General features: G+C 39.0%; 1 protein-coding gene across 1 annotated transcript; it reads right to left on the reverse strand.

The window, feature by feature from the left end:
* Nucleotides 1-262: 262 nt before the first annotated feature.
* Nucleotides 263-1,392, reverse strand: LOC138857577 (uncharacterized). Its single transcript, XM_070110525.1, has one exon. It carries the CDS (start codon nucleotides 1,390-1,392, stop codon nucleotides 400-402), a length of 993 nt encoding a protein of 330 aa, XP_069966626.1. The 3' UTR covers nucleotides 263-399.
* Between the last annotated feature and the right edge of the window lie 22,623 nt (nucleotides 1,393-24,015).

The following is a 24,015-nucleotide window of genomic DNA, read 5'->3' on the forward strand; positions in this document are numbered from 1 at the left end:
TTAGGCTTAAATAATATAAATAATTTAAATATACATTTAATTACAACCTGATGTGGCTTAAATAATCCCTCGTAGATGTTTGTGATGCTGCTGTTGTTGTTTTTATGTTGCTGGGCGATCTAATTTTCGCGCCTTTTCTGTCCGTCCGCGTTGATGTCTGCTCCTTGGTATGCTGACTAATTCCAATTGGAATTATTAGTTATGTTGGTGCTGTTGAGCCTTATGCATTGTCCTCTAATTCGTATTTATACGAGTTAGGAGAACAATGCAGGGATGTGTTCATTTGGTATGAACATCCCGGCCGCCTTGCAGGGTCTGCGAATAAAAAAGTTATTAGATCTTTTTCGCTTTGGGTTAAGGAATATTGTTTTTAAAATGGGTTGAGTGGTTACTTAGGGTTTAAATCGCACAAGCACCAGTTAGAGTCCAACCGAGTGCGGTGTTTTGTGCGATCACGGTGCTGTTGTCTGGGTTGAATAATCCGGGTTTCATTATCCTTGGGTAGATGTCTGCTCCCAGTTCCATCATGATTTTATCATCCTTGTGGAACATAGGGTCGGCTAGAACTAAGTGGTCGAATCTCTTAAAGATTTCGCCACCTATATCACGATTGTAGGGTCGGGTCGGTAATTCCTGCGTCAAAAGGCAGTTAACTTCGACATGCCAGTCGGGATCAGTTAATGACCCTATGACGAGTTTACATATGCGATGAGAGTCAAGGTACGTTTTCAGTAACCTCAATCTCTGAACTAGCTCCGAGACAATAATTGTCACCTTTCGGGTCGGGTTAATTATGACACGTACTTTATTCCATTTGCCATCGTGTTTTATTTTTATCATGGCAGTGGGTATAAGGGTCGACTTGGCCAGTAGTGTTGGAATCTCTGGATCTTTGTGTAGTCGTTCGTCGTTCTTTGTTGTTTTGGTTTTTTCTTTGCAAAACAACCTGGGGTATCCATGTAGGGTTGAATGGTGCTCCCCGTTGCACATGTTGCATCGTTTTGCGCTTGTGCATCGTTGTGTTGAGTGCGATCTGGCTAAGCAGCTGACGCAGTACTTATACTTACTTACTGCGTCAAACTTTTCATGAATGTTCATTTTAGTAAATTTTGAACATGTCACCAGCCTGTGATCTTTTTTGCACAATCCACAGGCGACGTGTTTATGTGCGCGTTTGGATGAATGGGTGATAGTACGCCGAGCCGTGCGGTGGGTACTTCCTCTTTCTTCTCGAATGGGAGAGAGGGTCGCTTTAAAGCGATGTAAGCGTCTAGCCAGGGTCCCATTGTCGGAGAGTGGGGTGATGCTTCGGGTGACGCTGAGTGATCGTACGGTCAAGGCTGGGCTGCTCTGTCGGCTGCAGATAGATTTGATGCTATTTTGAGGAGCCATGTCACTATAAAGAAATGAGATTAGTTATTTGGTAAGGTGACTATTTTGGTTATTGGGCGGGTAATTGTTCCCTGAGAAGTACGTACGTCAACTACTCTGGTCTTATTGTCTGCACCGAGATAGGTTTTTTCGATGCGACCAAGTTTCCATTCATTTGGGGGTAGAGTTTCTTGGCGTATGACTACCATATCATTGACCTCTATATTGCGTTGAGGGTATTTCCACTTATACCGTTTGTGGAGTTCTTTTAGATATTCTTCTTTCCATCGCAGTATCTTTAACTTTTGCCATCTTGGGTTCTGCTGGGGTTAATAAAGGGGTACCTATTAAGAAATGGCCTGGAGTTAGAGGTTCTATATTCCTGGGGTCTTCACTTAGTGGGCTTAAAGGTCGAGAATTCAAGCAGCTTTCGATTCGGGTTAGAAGGGTAGATAATTCTTCGAAAGTGAATTTTTGGATCTAAAACACCTTTTTTAAGTGGCTCTTTAAAATTTTCACTCCTGCTTCCCAGAGTCCACCCATGTGTGGAACTCCTGGAGGATTAAAGTGCCAGTTGATGTTTTGGTGTGCTTCACTTGTTGTTATTTGTGTTCTTAGTGATTTTATGAATTCTCGTCGATCTTTGATTAAGAGTTTAGACGCTCCCACGAAATTAGTACCATTGTCAGAATAGAGATCGGCGGGACATCCGCGCCTAGAAAAGAATCGTGCGAATGCGGCCATGAATGCTTGGGTGGTGAGATCGCTTGCTGCCTCCAGTTGTATTTCTTTGGTTGCAAAACAAACAAATACGCATACATAACCTTTTGTGATCAAGCACGCTCTGCCGGTGTAATTTTTTATGTCATAGGGACCGGCGAAGTCGATTCCTGTTGCTGCGAATGGGCGGGTTAGGGTGGTACGTTCCGCTGGAAGAGCTGCCATTAATTGAGTGGTTTCTCTCTTCTTGTGTAAGACGCAGGTTTTGCACTGATGGATAATGGACTTGATGAGAGTTTTAAGCTTCGGTATCCAAAATTCCGTACGCATGAGTCGTAAAACTAGTTGGTTGCCACCATGTAGGGTAATTGAGTGAGTAAATTGGGTGAGTAGTTTTGTTAATCGACTGCTATAGGGTAGTATAATCGGATGACGCTCGTTATATGATAATGCGGCTGAATTGCTCAATCGGCCATTGACTCGCATTATTCCTTTGGGATCGATTAAAGGGTTTAGGGTCAAAATTGTACTTTTTCTGTGTATGCTGGTTTTTTGAGTTAAAGCTTCATACTCCTCCTGGAAGTGCTTTCTTTGGGTTAAAATAATTAACTTCGTGCGGGTAGTTTTGAACTCGTCTGGAGTTATTTCCAACGTTGTGTATGGCTGTTGTGATCTGTTGGGTGATGCATTCGAGCAGAATCTGAATAGATATGCTATGACTCGAATGGCTTTGGGTAGTGATGAAAATCTATCCAGTATATCCTCTTGTGTTGTGTTGACGAAAGTCTTGATTGGCCGCAGTTCCAGTGTTGTATCGATTGATTTTTGGGTAATTGGCCAATGTTTCGGGTTGAGTTTTAGCCATTGGGGTCCGTGCCACCAGAGGTCATTGTTAACCATCTCCAGAGGTGTGCATCCGCGACTGCCCAGATCTGCCGGATTGTCCTGGCTTTCGATGTGACGCCAATTTTCGGTTCCAACTTTTTCTGCAATTGTGGCAACTCGGTAGGATACAAAGGTTGTCCATGAGCATGGGGGTTTGCTTAGCCAAGAAAGGACAATTGTAGAATCCGTCCAAAGGTGAGTGCGGTACTGAGTAATATTTAATTGGGGTAGGGTCGCATCCACAAGATTCGCCAGAAGAACCGCTGCGCAAAGTTCTAGCCTTGGTAGAGATATACTTTTTATTGGGGACACACGAGTCTTGGATATTAAAAGCGTTGTCCAGGTGTTTGTGTTTGTAGAAACACTTATGTATAGGTTTGCTGCGTAAGCTTTTTCTCTTTTTCGTAATCTTTTATGAAGGTTTTCCAGCGATGGAGAGTTAAGGGTTTTAAATTTTCATCCCAATCGGATTTATCAAGCCATATTTGTTGCATTATTATTTTGGCTGTGACTACAACGGGACTGAGCCAACCAGCTGGGTCGAACAATTTTGCTATAATCGATAATACTTATCTTTTTCAGTAAACGATGTCTTATCGTGAATAGGGTTGATGACAAAAAAGAATGCATCTTTTTTTGCATTCCATCTGATCCCCAGTGTTTTTGTGCTATTGGATTCCGGTAAACTGAGTAAGTTCGTGTCCAACAGATGTTTTTGTGAGATTCCAGATAAGACTTTTGGGTCATTCGAGGTCCATTTGCGTAGAGCAAATCCTGCGGACTCCAAAGATGAGGTAACTTCGTCTCGTGCCATCTTCGCATTTGCTACGTCATGTGCTCCTGCAAGTACATCATCGACGTACATTCCGTTTCGAAGTATCTCTGCTGCCAGTGGGTGGGTTTCTTGTACATCATCCACCAATTTGAGAAGGGTACGGATAGCTAAATATGGGGCACAGTTAATACCAAACGTAACAGTTTGTAGTTCAAAATCTTCTATGGGGTCGTTAGGCGATCTTCTAAATAAGATTCTTTGAAATGGAGTGTGTTTGCTTTCAACAAGTATTTGACGATACATTTTTTGAATATCTGCATTGAATACGATTCGAAACATACGCCACTTTACCACTAGGATTACCAGGTCTGCTTGCAGAATAGGTCCAGTGTGTAATACATCGTTGAGGCTATTTCTATTTGAGGTGGGACATGATGCGTTGAATACCACTCGCAGTTGGGTCGTTAAGCGATCGGGTTTGATGACTGCGTGATGTGGTAGATAGTATGTTTTCGTATTCTCTGCGGGGTCATACTCTATTTTGGTCATATGACCGAGTTCCAGGTACTCGTTGATGGCCTTGTCGTATTCTGTTTTTATTTCAGGTTTTCTAGAGAGGGATTTTTCATTTCTTAGATACTGAGCTAAAGCTATATGTCTTGAGTTCTAAGTCTATTTTTTCTGGGGTTTTAAAGGGTAATGTTACCACGTAACGCCCAGTTGAGTGTCTTCGGGTTGTTTTTTGATAATGTTGCTCACACAGTATATCCGAAGTTGAGGGTAGAGGCTTTTTCGGAACTTCTTCGACTTCCCAAAATTGTGTGAGCAACTTGTCTGGGGTCGTCTTATTGAAAAATGACAATATTGAGGGTGAGATGGGTTTTTCAGGTGTGGGCCCGGAAAGAATCCAACCGAATTCTGTTTCTTGGGCTAGTAATGACCCGAGTACATTTCTCTGTACGGCACTGAGAATTATTTGTGGGTAAAGATCACTTCCGATAAGGATGTCGACAGGTCTGGGTTTATAGAAGTGAGGGTCAGCTAAACTAAAACCGAATTCTTTATTAGAAATTATTCTATCAAGTGAGTGAGTGGGTAAGTTATCAGTTAAAGTTTTTAAGATAAACGCGTGGTTTGTTATCTTAAATTCCCTTTTTGTTGGTGAACGAAGGGTGAGTTCGCAAGTTTTGGTAGCTGTTGCAGAGACTGTGTTGTTCAATCCGGTCACTTGTGCGTTTTTCTTGAATGTGGGTATGTCCAATTTTCTGTGGAGCTTCTCGGAAATGAACGTAGCTTCTGACCCAGAGTCGATTAGTACTCGAGCTGTATATAATTGCCCTTTGTAAGAAACTTGCACTATGGCAGTACCTAGCAAAACCTGCTTCCTACTTGAGTTGTGTGGGTCTTGAGTTTTATTTTCAGTGGACTGTAAGAGGGTTGTGTAGGCTTGCGGATTTGTATTAAGATTAAGGGTTTGGGAGGTACTACTATTGGTAGAGTCAAGAGGCGGGTTCGAGGCTCTTGATCCTTGCGGGAGGGATTGGGAGCGTGATGGGGCATCCCTATGCAGAAAAGTGTTATGTTTCTTTCTACATATTCTGCATGAGTATTTGCTCTTGCATTCCTTGAAGCTATGCGATAATGCAAGGCAATTAAAACAGTAACCATTATTTTTTATTACGTTTATTCGGGTCTCGACATTCAATTGTAAAAACTTTAGGCATTCTCGAATGGAATGTTGGGTTCTACATAATTTACAACTCTCGATGTCTTGGGGTTTTTTTGAGATGATGTTGCTTCTTACAGGGTTTTCACTAGCGTGTGGAAAACTCAATTTCGAAGTTCCAGAGACGTTCGCGTGAAAGGTATTAAATTTCCTGTCTTTTCCTTTTCTATAAGGCCCATTGTCGGGTTGGGTAACTGGAACGGGGTCAGTTAGATTTCCTACTGCTTCCAAAGATTTGTATCTATGGGTGAGAAATGCGTCGAAAGTTTTCCATGATGGTATTTCGGAGTTGTCTTCTAGGGTATCCTCAAATTGATGAAGTAAAGTCTTAGGTAGTTTCAATCCACATAAGAAGATTAAGATTGGGTCCCAACTAGTCGTGTCTATGTATACATTATGAAGATTTGTAAGACAATTGTTGACGGTCCTCTGAAGATGTTTAATAGCGCTTCCACTTTCCTGGTTTGCTTGGGGTAAATTGAACAAAATTTTTAATTGCGCGTTGACTTGAACTCGTTTGTTTTCGTATTGCGATACCAGGTCCCTCCATGCCATCAAGAAACCATCATTTGTTAATGGTGCGTTTTTCACTATTGCTCTTGCTTCTCCTCGGGTTTTTTGAATGAGGTGAAACAGTCTCTCCACGTTACTAATTTTGTGATTGTTTACATATATGGCCGTAAACATGTCTCTGAATGAGGGCCAGGTTACGAAGTCGCCATAAAATATGTCCGTGTCACATGGGGGTAGATGAATTGAAGATCCTATGTCCCGCGATGTGTTTTCATCTGAAGCTCGTTCCTTTATTGTGGGGGTTGGGGTCTTAAGATCATCTATAGCTTGGTTAATGGATCCCAAACATTTCAAATATAATTGATGACCTGTTTTAAATTTTTCTTTAACTTTTGAGAAGTCAATAGTCTCACCGGGTTTTTGTGGGGTTCTACGAAAGGCATCGTACGACTTGTTTGCCTTATCGTAAATAGCGTTAAGTTCAACTCTTTTTATTTCCAGAGTATAAACGGATTCATCTTCCGGGTGGGTCTCGTAATGTTCTTCGATATATTCGAACAAATCCGAAATACAGAACTTAAATTCTTCCATTTTCGATAGAAATTTTATTTATTTCTTTATTATATAGATAGGTATGTATATATCGCAACAATTTATAAACTTTAAATGAAACAAATAATAACTTTCAAATAATTTTTCTTTATTTAAATTTTAAAAAGCAAATTCCCGAATGCTGGCGAATTTCCAAAAAAAAAATTTTTTTTTTTGTATGTGTCTTATATTATATATGCACAATATTTAAAATTCCGATGCACGAAAAATTTCCTACTGGGTTATTTGAATTTTTTCCTACAGGGTTTTTTGCTCGCTCGCAATGCACTAGCAATGAATATTTAAGAGAGCGGGTAATGCAATTTGAATATATATATACGTGTATGTACGATTAGGTACCAAGAGTAACGTTGCTTGGCTCTCCAAAATTTTATATTATGTTGTAAGTACGTACATATGAGCAATTTGAATATATATATATGTTAGGTGTATGTACGAATTGGTACCAAGAGTAATGCTACTTGTCTCTCAAAAAATATATATTATATATTGTAAGTACGTACTTATGTATGTATTATGAGTAAAGTGCTAAACGCAATATGGCAATAATAAATTCGCAAATACTTTGCACTTAATACCTGTTAAGCACAGGATTTATTTTATTATATATGTTTGTTTTCACTTTGCACCTTTATTCCGTATTGCACTGATATATTATATTTTTTTTTTAAATTTTGGGTTTATGTACTCACAATTTTTTTTTTTTCTCACGTATATAATCCTTGTTGCTGATATGATCCAAGTTTATGGTTGATTGGGTGGGCGAATATATTATATTATTTTTGATGATCCAAATGGTGGTTGATTGGGTGGGAGAATGTATAATTTATAAACGATGTTTAATTGGGTGGGTTTTATTTTATCCAGGACAATCCGGCTCGAAGGACCAAAATGTCGGGGTACTCGACGTTGAGTTTGCCGGTGTGCCAAATAAAATAAAATGTTAATTCAAATTCAACAAAATGTAACTTTAATTACTTTTAGTATATAGGGTAGAAATATAGACAATTTATGTGGGTTAATTGTACAATATTTATGTGTGTGTATGTTAAGTGTTATATGTATAATTCAAATTATATGTTATTTACAGGTTAGGCTTAAATAATATAAATAATTTAAATATACATTTAATTACAACCTGATGTGGCTTAAATAATCCCTCGTAGATTTTTGTGATGCTGCTGTTGTTGTTTTTATGTTGCTGGGGCGATCTAATTTTCGCGCCTTTTCTGTCCGTCCGATTTGATGTCTGCTCCTTGGTATGCTGACTAATTCCAATTGGAATTATTAGTTATGTTGGTGCTGTTGAGCATTTTGCATTGTCCTCTAATTCGTATTTATACGAGTTAGGAGAACAATGCAGGGATGTGTTCATTTGGTATGAACAACAGTTATTAATAATAATTTAAACATATTTTGATATATTTCATAAAATAATTCATGTACTTAACACCATTATGGAGTCACAAAAGTACAGAATTGTGTTTTGTCGTCGGCATTTTCATATCATGTGTACATGTAAAGAAATATGAAAGAAAAATATTTATAAATTTGTCTGCAAACAACATATGTATGTAGATATGAACACTCATTACTTCATCTGAAATCTCCGTTGACACGGTCAACCAATGATCGAAGCTCACGTTTTTTGCTTTTATGTCAAAGAGTCAATCTGTCGAAGGACTGACGCGACGACAAAGCGTCACAACATTGTGTTGTTGGTAGAAAATCCGAGATGTGCCGAAAAATAAACGAACGCTCGCCGATTGTCGCCGCTTCCCTTGCCGCTCTAACAGCTTTGCCCACAAATCATTGTAGATATGTATGTTTATATATGAGCATGCATACATATTGACGCAGATTTTTGCGAGTCACGGAAAAATATTGTTAGAATTGTAAAATATTTTATATCGACAAAAGCTTTGTTGCCACTTTTGTCACTTTTTTCTGTGTTTTGTGGGCTTGCAGGGTTGTCTCTTTTCCCTTCTAGAGGGAACATAAAAAAGTTGTTCAATTTATGATTTCTAGCTTTTGCCATCGTCGCGAAAAGACGCTTGTAGGCAAGCACATGCCCGGGGAGATGTGTAAGGCGTTTGCTTTTATGAATGAAACGACTTAGCTTATTGCATGTGCGCCAGCGTTCATGAATGAAAATGTTGTTGTTGTGTGATTTACTACAAATTTAGAATTTGTCAATTTGGCTGCCATATTGATTTCTGACGCTGCTCATGATATTATATATTATATAATTGTTGTTTTTGTATAACAACGTTTGTATTTTTTCTATTGGCTCACATACTTACATTTGTACGCATATGTGAAGTTTCATTTGTATTTTTTGTTTGAGGTATTTAATTTTTCTCTTTACGTTGGGAGATGCGTATTTTGTCAGAGAACGTTGTTATAAATTTTCATTTCTATTAAATAACAGCAAATATTACAGAAAATGGTGAACTCCTTACTCCATACAAAATTCAATTTGCACCTTCTCGTTTTTCTACGTTCTCTGACTTGCCAACTTAAGAGGATTTCACCAAAGCAAATTATAAGCGGATTTCACCAGAATTTTACCCTTGCGGAGCGCAAAATAGAGCATTTTGAATGTTAAATGTGAAAACTAACGCTAAATTCAATGTTAAGAAATGTACGCCAACAGATTCGTATATTTACAATGTGCAAACATATAATTTTAAGATATTCTGCATATACAGGGCGGCTCACGAATCGTGCTACAAAACTAAACCGTAACAAGTTTCTTTTTAATCAATGGACTGCTTCAGTTCAGGGAGATTTCTGGGTTTGCTTTTGTACTCCTCTTGCTTGACATAATCCCATAAGAAAAGACCAAGCGGTCGCAAATATTCTTATACATATATATGTATAATTATATATGCATGTAAACAAATATGAAAATACCCATTAGATTTGGTAATTTGTCCACATACAACATATGTATGTATGTAAATATGTACACTCAAATCAGAATCATACACACTTTTACAAACATACATCGCATATGGGCAAGTGCAAAATCAACCCCTATTCATATACAACGTGGCATGCGTAAATGGAAACAAAGTCAACAAGTCATGTGCATATATACGTGAAGATGTGTGTATAAAAAATTCGAATATTTACATACGCACATACGTACATTCTTTGACAAATACAGTCAATCCCGGTTAAGTGCCAAAACCAAAGATACAGATTTTTGGTGCTTTTTAGTACATAAGCGATTGTGGTACTTAAGCAAGTGGTACCAAAAAAAATAATTTCTATGTACAGGCAGATAAGTGGGATTGGAGGAGTGGTACTTAATCGGGGTTTACTGTATACATAAAAAAGAGGAATATTGAATATTTTCTTTATAAAGTTTCTTGAATGGTAGTGACAACATAGTATTGTATATTTGTGGGTTATATACTATGTTGTCACTTTTATTCTAAAATATTTTAATACTCATATTTGCGGGGTTGCAACTTTTCCCTTCTAGAGGCAACATCAGAAATTTGTTCAGTTTATGATTTTTATACTCTCGCAACATGTTGGTACAGATTATAATAGTTTTGTTCACCTAACGGTTGTTTGTATCACCTAAAACTAATCGAGTAAGATATAGGGTTATGTATATATAAATGATCAGGATGAAGAGACGAGTTGAAATCCGGGGGACTGCCTGTCCGTCCGTCCGTCTGTGCAAGTTGCACCTTGAGTAAAAATTGAGATATCTTTATGAAACTTGGTACACATGTTTTTTGGTACTGTAAGACTGGTATTTGGTACACAGGATGGAATTAAAAAGGGGCATCTGCGGTTAAAAGTTTTTTTAAAAAGTGCGCGTGGTCCTACCCCTAATAGGTTTAATGTGCATATCTCCTAAACCGGTAAAGCTATAATAAAAAAATTTATTTGGAACACGTGTTTTTGCACCTCTATCTACAGTGTGAAAATGGGTGAAATCGGGTGACACTGAAAACTACTAAAATTAAATTTTAGCCCAGGGATGCTATAAGCTGACTTTATAGGAACCGCGTTCGAAATTAGACAACGGGCGTGGCACCGCCCACATTCAGGTGAAAACCATTATCGTGGGATCTGCCTAACCGATTTCAACCAAATTCGGTACATAATACTCTTCTCATATTTCTCTGCCATAGTGCGAAAATGGGCGAAATCGGATTACAACCACGCCTATTTCCTTTGTTTTATTTTATTTCCTGACTTTTTACCGAAAATATCGGTCAATGTATAAGATATATAATTGAAATTCATATAATAAAATTCTTGATAATGATGGTATGCTTTTGTGTCAAAAATAGGATCAATACTTTCTATAGCCCTCATATATCTAATATAAAGATTTTTGAACTGCGGGGAGACTGTCTACCGCGTATATCGGCCAGTATGTGAGTTATCTCAATGAAAATGCAAGAGCGTATTTTGCTCATAACAAGGTATCTTTGTGTCTAAAATGGATGAAATCGGATGAAAATTTTACCTAGCCCCCATGTAACTTATATCAGGATTTTCGAACATTCGTCTGTTTTTACTCCATATGGTTAGTGATGGTATGTGAGGTACCTTAATGAAACTGTGGGAGCATTTTATTAGTCTGTGGCATGTTAGTAGTATGTGGTATTGGCAAAAATTGATAAAGTCGGGTTAATACTACTCTCAACTTCCATATACTACTTATAATGCTTTTCGTTATTCTAACCAGTTTTATGCCGAATATGTCGGTCAGTGAGTTTTAATATTTTTTTTATATATAAAATTGCTACAAACTATGTTCTCGAGTATAGCTGAGCAATGTCAAAATTAATATCATATCACCCAATATATATATGATTTCCGTCTTTCCATCTGACTTTAAACCGTTCCGGTTGATCAAAATGTGATATTTAACGAAATTAAGTGGATAAGATTTCTTAAAAATTATTTGGTTTGACGCTGAATTAGAATGAAATTAGTATATACTAAGTCTAAACCTCACACCTTCGTATAAGGAATTCCGATTCTCTGGTTGACGTTTTCCACACAAGCTTATAATATAAAATTTAGCTACTTTGGTCAAGTTAAGATCACATTCAAACTTATGTATATCTCACTTCAAAATGTTTTTTTTTTTAATATAGTTTTCGCTGACGCAAATTAAAATATAGCAATAAAACTGAGACTAGATAGGTAGGTAGGTAAAGTAGCTGTCATTCGGCACACTTAGGCCTTTAGGAGGCCCATTGTGATACCACTGGGACTGTGATCCCCTCACTCTATTGGCTCCTCTCTGAACCACCCCGTACTTCTGATGAACTTCATCAGTGAGATAAGGTTTATCCGTGCAACCTCCGAGACGTCGTCAAGAAACCCACGACCGATGGTTGCGATTCTTTTCCTATATAGTGCTGCGCAATCGCATAGAAGATGTTTATTGGTCTCCTCCTCTTCTACTTCCTTCTACAATAGTCGTTATATGGCGTACCAAGTCTTCTTGCATGCCTGCCTATTAGACAGTGGCCTGTTAGTACTCCTACTAGAGTTCTTATATCATTCCTCTTGAATTTTAACAGTCGGCATGTGCGGCTCATATTCCATTCATGCCACGTTTGCCTGCTAGTTAAGCAGGTCAGGGACTGATTCCACTGACACTCGGCTATATTAATGACATGTTTGTCAATTAAGTATCTACAAGTAGCCAGAGGCATATTTATGTCCTCCTTACCAGGATCTAGTTGTAGGATGGTGCCTGTTCTGGCCAGTTCATCTGCTACGCAGTTCCCAGGGATGTCACTGTGTCCTGGGACCCATTGCAGATTTACCGTGAAATAGGATGACAGATCCGCTAGAAGATCATGGCAATCTTTCACTGTCCTCGACGAAATCCTATGAGACATCAGAGATTTCAAAGTCGCCTGGCTGTCTGTCTATATAAATACACTTCTTGTTGTGATTACACTTTTTGTTAGTACAAGGCTTTCTTTAATTGCAGTGACCTCCGCTTGGAAGACACTGCAGTGGTCAGGTAACCGGAAGGCGATTTTGGAATCTAGTTTAGCCGAGAAGACACCGCCGCCTACTCGGTTATCCAGTTTGGAACCATCCGTATAGAAGCTTATCCCTGCTTCCTTGTCCACTACGTCCCTTTCCCACTCCTCGCTGGAGGGAAAGGCAATATTGAGGACCGGATTTAGGTTCAGCTCCATAGGATTGCGAAAATCCGTAGTTATGGGAAGAAACGGGAACTTTCTGAGTATCATAGAATACCCCTTGTTGCTGGCGACTAGTAGGGAGGATTCCCTCAGTCTCAGAGCTGACTTCGCTGCCATTTACTTGCAATACAGATCTGTTGGCAGCAAGTGGAAACTTATGTTGAGTGCCTGGCTTGGCGTAGTTCTGAGAGCTCCGCAGATGCAAATACTAGCTGCTCTTTGTATACTTTCCATGCTTCTAATCGCATATTTCTTTTCTGTAATTGGCCACCGTACTACTATACCGTAGGTCATGATCAGCCTTACAATTGCTGTGTACATCCAGTGAGCCACCCGAGGTGTCAGTCCCCATCTGGGCCTTACCATTTTTTTACATGTGTAAAGCGCTGTAGCTGCTTTCTTTACCCTCGCTTCCAAGTTTTATTTCCAAGAAAACTTTCTGTCCAAAATTAGTCCCAAGTAGCTTGCTTTATCTCCTATCGTTAGCCTGGTGCCATTTAAAAATGGCGGCGGGATTTCTGGAGTACTGTGTTTCTTAGTGAACAATACTAGTTTTGTCTTTACCTTTAAAATTCAGTCCGCATGATACGACCCATCGATTAATATCGTTTAATATTGTCTGCATAAGGCTAGCGAGGGTGTTCGGGAACTTGCCCCTAACCGAGACTGCCACATCATCAGCGTAGGCCACAACATGTACCTCTTCTTTCCTAGACTCACAAGCATTTTATTCATTGTCAGGATCCAGAGAAGTGGGGATAACACGCCTCCTTGGGATGTACCCCTTCGAACAGATCTGCGCATCGTTGAAGCTCCCAGCGTTGAAATAATTGACCTGCCCAAGAGCATCTGTTCAATTAATTTCCGGAGAGGCTCAGCGATGCCCAGATCTTTAAGCGCGCTCAATATCGCCTTCGGCTGGATGTTGTTGGAGGCACCTTCTATGTCTAGGAAGGCTACGAGGGTGTATTCTTTTATTTCCAGAGACTTTTCAATCTCTGTTACCACTGAGCTTAATGCCGTTTCTGTGGATCTACCCTTCGAGTACGCATGCTGCGAAACTGCCATTTTTCCTGGGTTTAGTATGTCCCTTATATGTATTTCTATTAGTCTCTCCAGCGTTTTTAAAAGAAATGATGAAAGACTAATTGGTCTAAAATCCCTTGGATTAATGTGTGAGCTTTTACCAGCCTTTGGCATATATATCACCTTGACTTCTCTCCATATCGAGGGAATATAGTTTAGTTTCAGTGCCCCTCTAAACATGGTTGTTAACCAGTTTATTGTGTGGCTCAGGGACTGCTGTAACTAAGCCGGGAATAGTCCTTCTGGTCCCGGCGTTTTATAAGGCTTGAAGCTGCCTATTGCCCAATAAACATTGCTATCTGATACTATGTCTAGCGGAGGGGACTCGGAGCCCACTTCACTCTCCATTATAAGTTCCCCTATGAGGTTCTCGGAACTATCTGGAAAGTGAGTATCCATTAGTAGGCCTAGAGTCTCTTTACTGGATACCGCCCAGCTGTGATCTGGCTTCTGAAGGTATCCGATGCTATGTTTCGACTGTGTCATTATCTTTCTCAGTCGAGACGCTTCTGCCGTATTCTCTATGTCATTACAAAAAGATTTCCACGAATTTCTTTTTGTTTTCTTACCTCCTTTTTGTATGTCCGTAGGTGGTTATGATAGTTATCCCACTCTATATCTTTTTGGGATAATTTGGCAAAATTGAATTGCTTCCTGCAATTTTTCTGCATGTTCTTAAGTATGGGAGACCACCAAGGAGGTCTAATTCTTCCCCTACTGTACGTTAATGGACAAGCTACCTCTAGTGCTTGACGACAAGAATCTGTGAATTGTTTAACGAGGATGTCTAGGTCCTCTTTCTTTTCCGGTTGAAATAGTGGAATCATAGGAATACGCTTTTTTAGCTCCTGCATGTCCATCTGCCAGTTCGTTTTCCTATGATTCCTAAATTTCTCTTCTCTAACTACATTTTCTTCAATTATACACTCAATGTAGCGGTGATCTGAGAAGGAATGTTCCTCCAATATCCTCCAATGTGTTATTTTATCCACCAGTTCTTCCGATACCAGTGTTATATCTAATACTTCTGGTCGGCTTCTGGTTATAAATGTTGGCGTACTAACTTTGTTACATAACAAAAGCTTACTTCCTATTAAATAATTAAAGAGCAACTCACCCCTTTCATTAATATCCGTGTTTCCCCATAGTGTGTGGTGCGCATTGGAGTCGCACCCAAGTATAATCGAACACTTGGATGCTTCGGTGTCTCGTACCAGCTCTTTGAACAGCTGCGATGGTTCTGCTACCTCGTCGTACGGCATGTAGCATGATGCCAGCCGGTATTTCTTCTCACCCGTCTCCCAGCTTACTACTGTAGTGTCGTTACTACTGTAACTGTGTAATAAAAAGACATTGAGCTTTTTGCTAGCCAATATACATGTCGTAGGCTTACCTAGGAGAGTCACTTAAAAGCTCACTCTCAGTATAAAGTTTAGAGAGTCTGTCCGCAAGCTCAGACCCCGAAGTACACTCACTTTGATCTGTGTTCTTTGCGTCCCTCGAGGACTCCGCTGGATCTTCCTCGACTTCGCACTCCGATTCCTTGACTTGTAGGTCATGACCTTCACTTTTGTGAATCCGTAGTTGATCTCTCCTCCACTTTTCGCTAGCGGTTCTACGGATCCTTTGGTTAGAAGCAACAGAATCTGCATTGTGGCTCGTTTCGTCTCCACACCAGATTCCGCTGCGGGGTCGTCAAAGACCTTGACGAATCTCCATTCCCCAGTTGGCAGATTCGGGTTGCAGGCTCTTATGAGCTACATTAATTGGTCGGGCTGCGATGGTGTAGCGGGGATGCATACCCTTGCCCACGGTCGGGATGGGATGGCTTTTTGTCTACCGCTACTAACTTGGCTCCGGGGTAGACCTCCCCCACCTTAGCTATTGCTGCCTTATATAGCTGGACCGATCTCTAGTTGTCACACGCTATCATCTTTATCTGCCCTTGATACCATCCGGCATCCGCACATGACGGGGGTGGACCTGGATTGCTTAGTAGCACTTCCAAAGCCACATTCGTCAGTGCGGCTTGCACCCATTTCCATTTACCTCTGGGGATTTGTCCTTCGGGGTCACCCTCATCCAGCACACCAATGACAATGCGGTTCCGGGCCACATCAGCAAAACATCTTGCGGGCGTCACGCCCTTAGTTTTCGGTCTCTTAGCTGACGGCTTAGCCTCTTCAGCTGACTTGTGTCTTTTAGCTGCCACTACCGGCGCTTCCAGCTTGAAGTTAGGTAGAACAGCTCTCACGCAATCAATGGATTCCTGGAGCTCCTTTGTGAGCTCCTGATTGGTTGGCAGTTGCAGCTCCACCTTCTTCAGCAGGTATGCAGCGCGTCGTCTCTCTGCATACTTCGCTTTTGCTGGGTCGTCAATCTTAAAGGAAGGCTATTCTCTGGCTGACCCACTACTGGCAGCATCGCTTTTGGCATCTCCCTCCTTCTCCTGCTTAGCTGCCAAGCCTTGGCTACAGGGGTTGGTATGGGCTGCCTCCAGCGCTGCTGCTTTCTTGGCGCCAGTCTTGGCTTCTGCCCCTTTAGTATTTGCCTTTGCTCCAGGACCAAACTACGCTCCTGTCCTCGCTTTGGCTGTTGTCGAGCTCGTGCCAAACGCTGTTCTCCTCTGCGAACAACTTGCTCCCTCCGGTCTTTTTGAAGGAGGTCCGGACTCCTTTGGACCCACGAGTGTAGAAGAAAGTATGTCCGCTTGCGCATAGCCCCCGCTACGCAAGTAAGGCTATCTTATTACGGAGGACGCCAGGCTCCGTGGGAGACTGGGCTATTTAAGGGCCCCCAGCCAGGTTGATCTTCGGCACGGGTCGCATGACACCTTGATCCAGCCCTTTATATACCTCCTACCATGGTAAGACCTCCTATCTGGATGCTGCACTATTGAAGAGTACCGAACACCCAGATAGGAAGCCTGACCTTACCTAGATACCTCACTACTACAACAGCGGCGAACTGCTGCCAGCTCGCCTTTGCCCACGTCGTAAACCTGTGGTATCTATTCCCAGTCGGCACCCTCGTGGAGGGTTCAGCGGAGGATTTTGCCAACCAAAACTGAGACTAAGTTTATGGCCTTTACTATAAGTCAAGAAGATACCAAATTTGATTGTAATTTAATCACGAATTCATTTAATAATGGATGTTTAATTCTTTCTCAACATTTTTGTTTTTTAATATAAGGTTTTGCCACACCTGACGGAATTCCCTGGCCTTTGATTCTTGCGAATTGCAAGAGTATAAAATTATTGGTTCCGCTCTAGTACCCATTATCGGGGATATATTGACATAGTTTATGTAAAAAATTCAGACTTCCGTTTGGCTTTATATAAACGTAAAATGTTAGTTATACAACAATTTGATGCCAACAATAAGATACCAAATAATAATCGAATAATAAATGTTGAATTCTTTCGCAACATTTTTATACTTTCACAACATGTTGCAACAGAGTATAGTTTTGTTCACCAAACGGTTGTTTGCATCACCTAAACCTAATCGAGATAGATATAGATTTCTATATACAAATATTTCTTCTAATATTTGGTTATAGTCAGTGGATAAGTATATTTTCTCAGCCATCATGTTGAACTTATAACAGAATATACCAGACAACAATGTAAACAAGTTTCTTAGAGTGCTGGACTTTGTATAAAGCAAAAATATCTTTCTAGAAAAAATCGCATGAAATAAATATTAGAAGTGTAGTATCAAAAGGGCCGAATACCCTTTTTATGTGGCAATAGATAACTGCGACCCCATCGGTTTAAATGCTACTGTCTATTATTTCAGTTTTGCGACACATTTTAATATGAAAGTCATGAGGTGAACTATAAACTCAAGAAGATTACATTTTTACCCAACGCCGTTGGCCGCTTATGAAAGGGTTAGATATTAAGACAGAAAGAAGAAAATCTACATACCTTTTCTGTATGTGTCTACCATACTTAATTATATAAATTGTAAGTTATTAATACTTAAGCCTTCATGGGCAAACCTTTCAAAATAGGTACTATAGATCCCCCCGTTTTAAAAAGCGTTAGACAAAAGCAATTTACTTAGGGGTTTTCCGAGGACTTAACTTCAATACAATTAAATACTTGTAAACTACTAATTTCTGAAATATAAATATAACTAAATATTATGTATTATTATATTAGTGAATATCTAAGTAATATATAGGTATACAAAAGCACGTAAGCTGTGTATACAAATACATATACCATCACAAAACTATTATACTCTGTAGCAACATGTTGCAAGAGTATAATAAATATCAGTACACTGCGTTTGTAGTTTCAGTTACACTAGATTTCTTGACCAGCAAAATTCTTTCTTTAAACTAATTTCAGCGTATTAGTTATATAGTGTATAAACTATTATTATATACATTGGCGATCAAACACATATACATATGTGCAGCAGTATACCAGTATACCATAGTACCTATACACCGAACTGGAAAGGAGTCATAGCAAGGACTCAATTACAGTGAAAGAGAGTAGCATCAAGAATCCAACTTTTCAGACCCGGACGGACGGAATTATATAAGTATTTTATAAATTAATTTTTGAGGCGTAGCTCAAGTGTTTGATCGATCGAAATGTTATTTGCGCAAAGCGAAATGCAGAATAAAGGAAATTCGTTTGTACTTTGAATGAATTTGATCCTGAAAGAATCCAAATGTGTGTGGCGGTTGAAAAAGGTGACCAGACGTCGCAAACGTCACTTCGGAGCAATCCGTTCCCTTACGCCAAATCGACGTTCCACCGTAATGCAGCAATCTGTGGCAAATAACAGAAAGGCGAATGTTTGCAGTTGGCACACATAAAAGTAAATACAATTTGCTTATATAAATCCAGATATGTTAGATGAAATGACCTTTTGTGGCGCATATGTTGAATTAAGTGCTATTTCTGGGTAGCAAATGCGTTTATTGACAGCTGGTATTGTACGTATTTACGGACGTAAGTGAGTTTGAGATTTCAATGAACACTCAGGAATCATAGATTCCACATTTTTTCGCAAGAAGTCAGATGAGTATTCGTTCTTAAACTCATAACTTTAACGATTTTGAGTAAGTCCACCATAACACGTTTCCCTTTCTTCGCTCCGAAATTGTTGTCCAGTTCAAAGCCCCATATGTACCTAGAAGATCCCTCTCTAATCTCTCCTAATGTGCAAAAGTCCTCCCATCCCTATGCCAGAGCTTTTGTTTACACTCAGAGCTGTGAACTGCAAGCTGCGAAAGAAGAATTCTTCCTATTTAGTCAAAGTGTTTTAAGATTCATTATACAGGGTAGATTAAGTTTGAGACCGTATAAAATAAATGCATATACGTGTTGAGTCGATTTAACCATATCCATCTGTCTGTATATACACAAACTAGTCCTTCAGCTTTTTAGATATCGATCTGAAATTTTGCACACGTCTTTTTCTCCCAAAAACGGTGCTCATTTGTCGGAAACTCTGATATCGGACCATTGTAGCATATAGCTGCCATACAAACTGAACGATCGGAATCACTTTTTATCAAATTTGACATGGGTTATTGTGGTGACAGTGGTGCAATTTTCCAAAAAATTTTCAGATTCAGTCACTATAGCTTATAGCTGCCACACAAACTAATCGACCAAACTCAAGTTCATGTAAGGAAGCGTTTGTATTTGGGGAGGTGCAACTGAAGTTAACGTTTTTATATTCTTGCAACATGTTGCTACAGAGTATAATAGTTTTGTTCACCTAACGGTTGTTTGTATCACCTAAAATTAACTGAAATAGATATGGAGCTATATATATATACATGATCCATTTATTATTTATTAATTATGCCTAGATTAAGTAGAAAATCTGTATTACTAAGTCGTCTTTAGAATAAAAGACGTATGAGAGTTCTTCGTGCAAACTATTAATATAGAGATAGTGAGCAGTCACAAGATACTGTAAGTCGCGCTAATCGTTGATTAGATTCCGATGTACGTCTGTCCGAACAAATTATCAATACAAATCAACATAGAACCAGGCGGGAAAATCTCGAGGTACGGTCTTTTGAACAAAATTTAAATACTGTTCAACATAGGGCAAGACGTCTAAATCTCCAATTGCGCTCTGAAAAACAAAGCAGAAATACTCGGGGACATAGATTTCGGCGCGAAAATCTCGAGGTTCGATCTGTTGAGCAAGTTTTAAATACTGTTCAACATAGAACAAGGCGACAAGATCCACAAATTCGCTCTGAAGAGCAAATAAAAAATACTTGAGGTCGCAGGTCTCGTCGAGAAAATCCCGAGGTATGTTATCATGAGCAAAGTAGGAACTCTAGGGATCATAAAGAACTTCGCGCAAGAAATCCTGAGTATAGGAATTTAGAGCGCATTCGTGATCAAATGCAAAGGGAACATGCAAGAAGAAATCCTAAAATAATTGATTGAATCAGAGACGTGTTAGACAAAGTCAAGTTCGCCTTTGTAGAGATAACCCTGTCAATAGGTAAATTGAAACCGAAAGGCAGTCCCAACGAATCCGATTAACGAGAGAAAACAATGTTATAGAAAATGATTATAGTGGCAATTTAACAGGTTTCAAAAACATTTAGCTCCAAAATATAAATCAGGGCCCTACTGAAATATGTATTTGCTGCGGCGGATTATGGTTTTCACACCAAGTTCGCAAATTAATTCTATCCTTCTATTCCTTCTATTTAATGCAAAAATTTCCTTCGGAAGATGGAAATTAAAATGTTTGTGCTACTTGCAAAAAAGCGTTTGTTAAAAAGAACGTTCCAAAAATATGTTTAGCTAACGGTCTAGACTTTCCTGAAATACCGGATTGTTTGAAAGATTTAACCTCAATTGAAGAACGTCTCATAATGCCTAGATTGCCTTTTATGACAATCCGTCCGTTAGGATATCAAGGTCAGAGTTCTCTCAAAGGTGCTGTTATTAATATACCAATTTCTGTTAACAATATTGTGACATCTCTACCAAGGTCCTTTGATGAGGCTCATGTGATACAAATTCACTTAAGAAGGCGTTTGGAATACAATCATGATTACATGACCAATAACATACGCCCTGCAAAGATTATGGAAGATTTGCAATTTTTAGTGAATTCCCCTCTGTATCGTGAGCACAATATACATATTAATGAGAACTGGATTTTAGAATTCACTAACCAAGAAGAAGCTCCGTTTGTTGTATCTGCAGAGGATTCCCGATTGGTTCAATCTTTTCATGCGGCACAAACTTCTCATGATAGTCGCTCAGGTAATAATATTGCCACGGGTCTTTTACCTTCAGAGCTAAACCCAGGCGGTCAAGAAACTCTTTTTGACAATATTCCTGTAGAAAACTTGGACTATAACCGTATAGTCATACCGCAAGGCGAAGGACAAAGGCCAATTGACATAATTTAAGACAATAATTTAGAAGAGTTGTCATTTGGAACAATATACGTTGGGCAGAAACGTAAATGCTCTGAAACATATAGCAAAATAATACGTTCTGAAATTCGCCGTTTTGACAGAAGTGCGTGTACCAATCCAAATTTGTTCTATGATTACAAAACATTAGAACTCCTACAAATTAAGAATAGTACATCCATTTGCCTTAGAAAGTTTTCAGGCCGCAACCGAGTTACGGCCCAAAATCTATTAAACGAAAACTTTGTTCAAAACTTGATTCAACACGATGATGGTTACAAAGTTTCGAAAGGCGTTAGATCCTCTCCTACGCACTGGAAAGCTGAGAAGAAAAAGGCAATCGCTATGATTCGCCAATTTGGGCTTCCAACATTCTTTATCACTTTATCGGCTGCAGAATCTCAGTGGGTTGAGCTTTTGGACATCCTCTCTAAAACTGTTGATTCTAAAGATATTTCGGAAGATGAAGCCAACAGTTTAACAACGCAAGATAGATATCGCTTAATTCGGTCAGACGCGGTTACTTGTGCTAGATATTTTGACTACCGGTATCGAAAAATTCTTAAGCTTTTTAAAGATAATGCCGGCATTTTTGGACAGCATTTTATCACAAATTTCTTCTGGAGAGTGGAGTTTCAACAGAGAGGTTCCCCGCATGTACATGGCATGTATTGGCTTAATAATGCCCCCAGGATCAACCTTCAAGATCCTCAGACATTCCCTGATGTCATTAGTTTTATAGACAATTATATTTCTACCGATGGTTCGATCAGCCACTTAGAAAATTATGTAGGTTATCAAAAGCATAACCACAGTCGGTCTTGTACTAGGGAAATAAGAGGACAACAGTTTTGTTGTTTTGGTATACCATATCCACCAATGCCTTCAACGCAAATACTGTTACCTCTTACAGAAACAAGTCAAAATTCAGAAAGACACAAGGAAAACTTTTAAAAAATTCAAAACCTTTTAAATTCAAATATGATTACAGAAGACATTCCTAATTTAAGAGATTTTGAACATTTCCTGTCTGATAGTAGAATGAATATGTCTTTTGAAGACTATTTGTTAGCCCTAAGATCAAGTTTAACAAAACCCAAAATTTTTCTAAAAATAAAATTATAGGATCGTTTTATAAACGCTTATAATCCTTTGATTTTGGAACTCCATGGAGCAAATATGGATATCCATTATATACTGGATGCATATGCTTGCTGTTCATATATAATTAACTATATTAACAAGTCTAACAGGGGAATTTCTAGGCTCTTAAATGAAGCTATATCAGAGGTAAATGCTGGAAATTATACTTAAACATATAGGTCACAAATTTATATCAGGCACAGAATTATCTGCACAAGAAGCAGTATATTGACCTGAGGAACGTGTTCGAATGGTAAAACCTAGAGCGGAACTTCAGAACCTTCTTCTAGGTTCGACTGAAATATTCGTAGGCGATATTTTATACCGTTATGTTCAAAGATCCAATCAGTTAGAAACTCTTTGTTTAGCTGATTTTGCATCTAGGTATAAATATTTTAAATCTAGTAGAAGAGCACAAGATAGTGATCATAAAGAAGAAGAGAGGGAAGACGATAATTTACCAGAAAGTGGGGTTGTCATGCCTCTTAAAGACGGTAGCGGTTTTGTGAAAAAACGTACCAAACCTTGTATTATTCGGTATAGAAGGTTTAACCCAGATTTGGCCAGAGTTGAGTATTTCCGCGAAATGTTAATGCTTTACTATCCTTGGTGGAATGAACAGCAAGATCTCATTGAAAACGATAATGAGTAGACTTCCATAACACATCGTATTATAATTGAGGAAAATCAAAGAAAATATGATGTTTTTAAGCAAAGAGAACTTGAAAATGTTTTAGAAAGTCTTTATAATGAAATAGACTTGGACGAAGGTGCTCAAAATGAACTACCTATCGTGGAAAATGAGTTTAGAGTGTTGGCACTTCCAGAAATAAGCCCAAATATAAACTTACTAGACTTGCATGGCGAAGATTAAACAGATAATGGCACTGAATTCGATTGCAATATTAGACTTATTAAACTACCCCCTTTAATTCCAGTTGAGGAATTATTTTCTTTAGTTCAAAGTCTAAATACTAAGCAAAGAACCTATTTGACACATTTGATGCACCACCTAAAAACAAATCTCCCATTTTATGAGTTCATTGGCGGCGGTGCAGGTGTAGGAAAGAGTCGTTTGATATCTGCAATATATCAAGCACTTAACCATCGTTACAATTTCACAAATGGATCCAATTCAAGTTCCTTAAAAGTTTTTCTTTGCGCACCTACGGGTAAAGCAGCATTCGAAATAGACCCTTCATTCAATATTCTCTTTACCTGTTAATCAGTTGAATAGAGCGTTGAGGCCACTTAGCAATGACACAATTAATTCATTGTATTCCAGACTTATCGATTTAAAATTAATCATAATTGATGAAATATCGATGGTAGATGCTCGTATGTTTAGCTCTGTTCGGTGGTATATCGATCATAGTGTTTGGTGGTGGTGGTTTGAAGCAACTCTCAGCTGTTGGAGATAGGTGGATATTCTCTCCTAATCCATACAGCACTTTTGTTGATTCCCCTTTGTGGGAGTTATTTAAATACTTTGAATTAACAGAAATAATAAAACAACGGGAGGATCAGGCCTTTGCAATTGCATTAAACC

This window comes from Bactrocera oleae, chromosome 5 (assembly GCF_042242935.1).
Source record: "Bactrocera oleae isolate idBacOlea1 chromosome 5, idBacOlea1, whole genome shotgun sequence".
NCBI classification, from domain to species: domain Eukaryota; kingdom Metazoa; phylum Arthropoda; class Insecta; order Diptera; family Tephritidae; genus Bactrocera; species Bactrocera oleae.

Coding starts and splice junctions, on each gene's coding strand:
- LOC138857577 (XM_070110525.1), bottom strand. CDS start 1,392: ATGGCTCCTCAAAATAGCATCAAATCTATCTGCAGCCGACAGAGCAGC.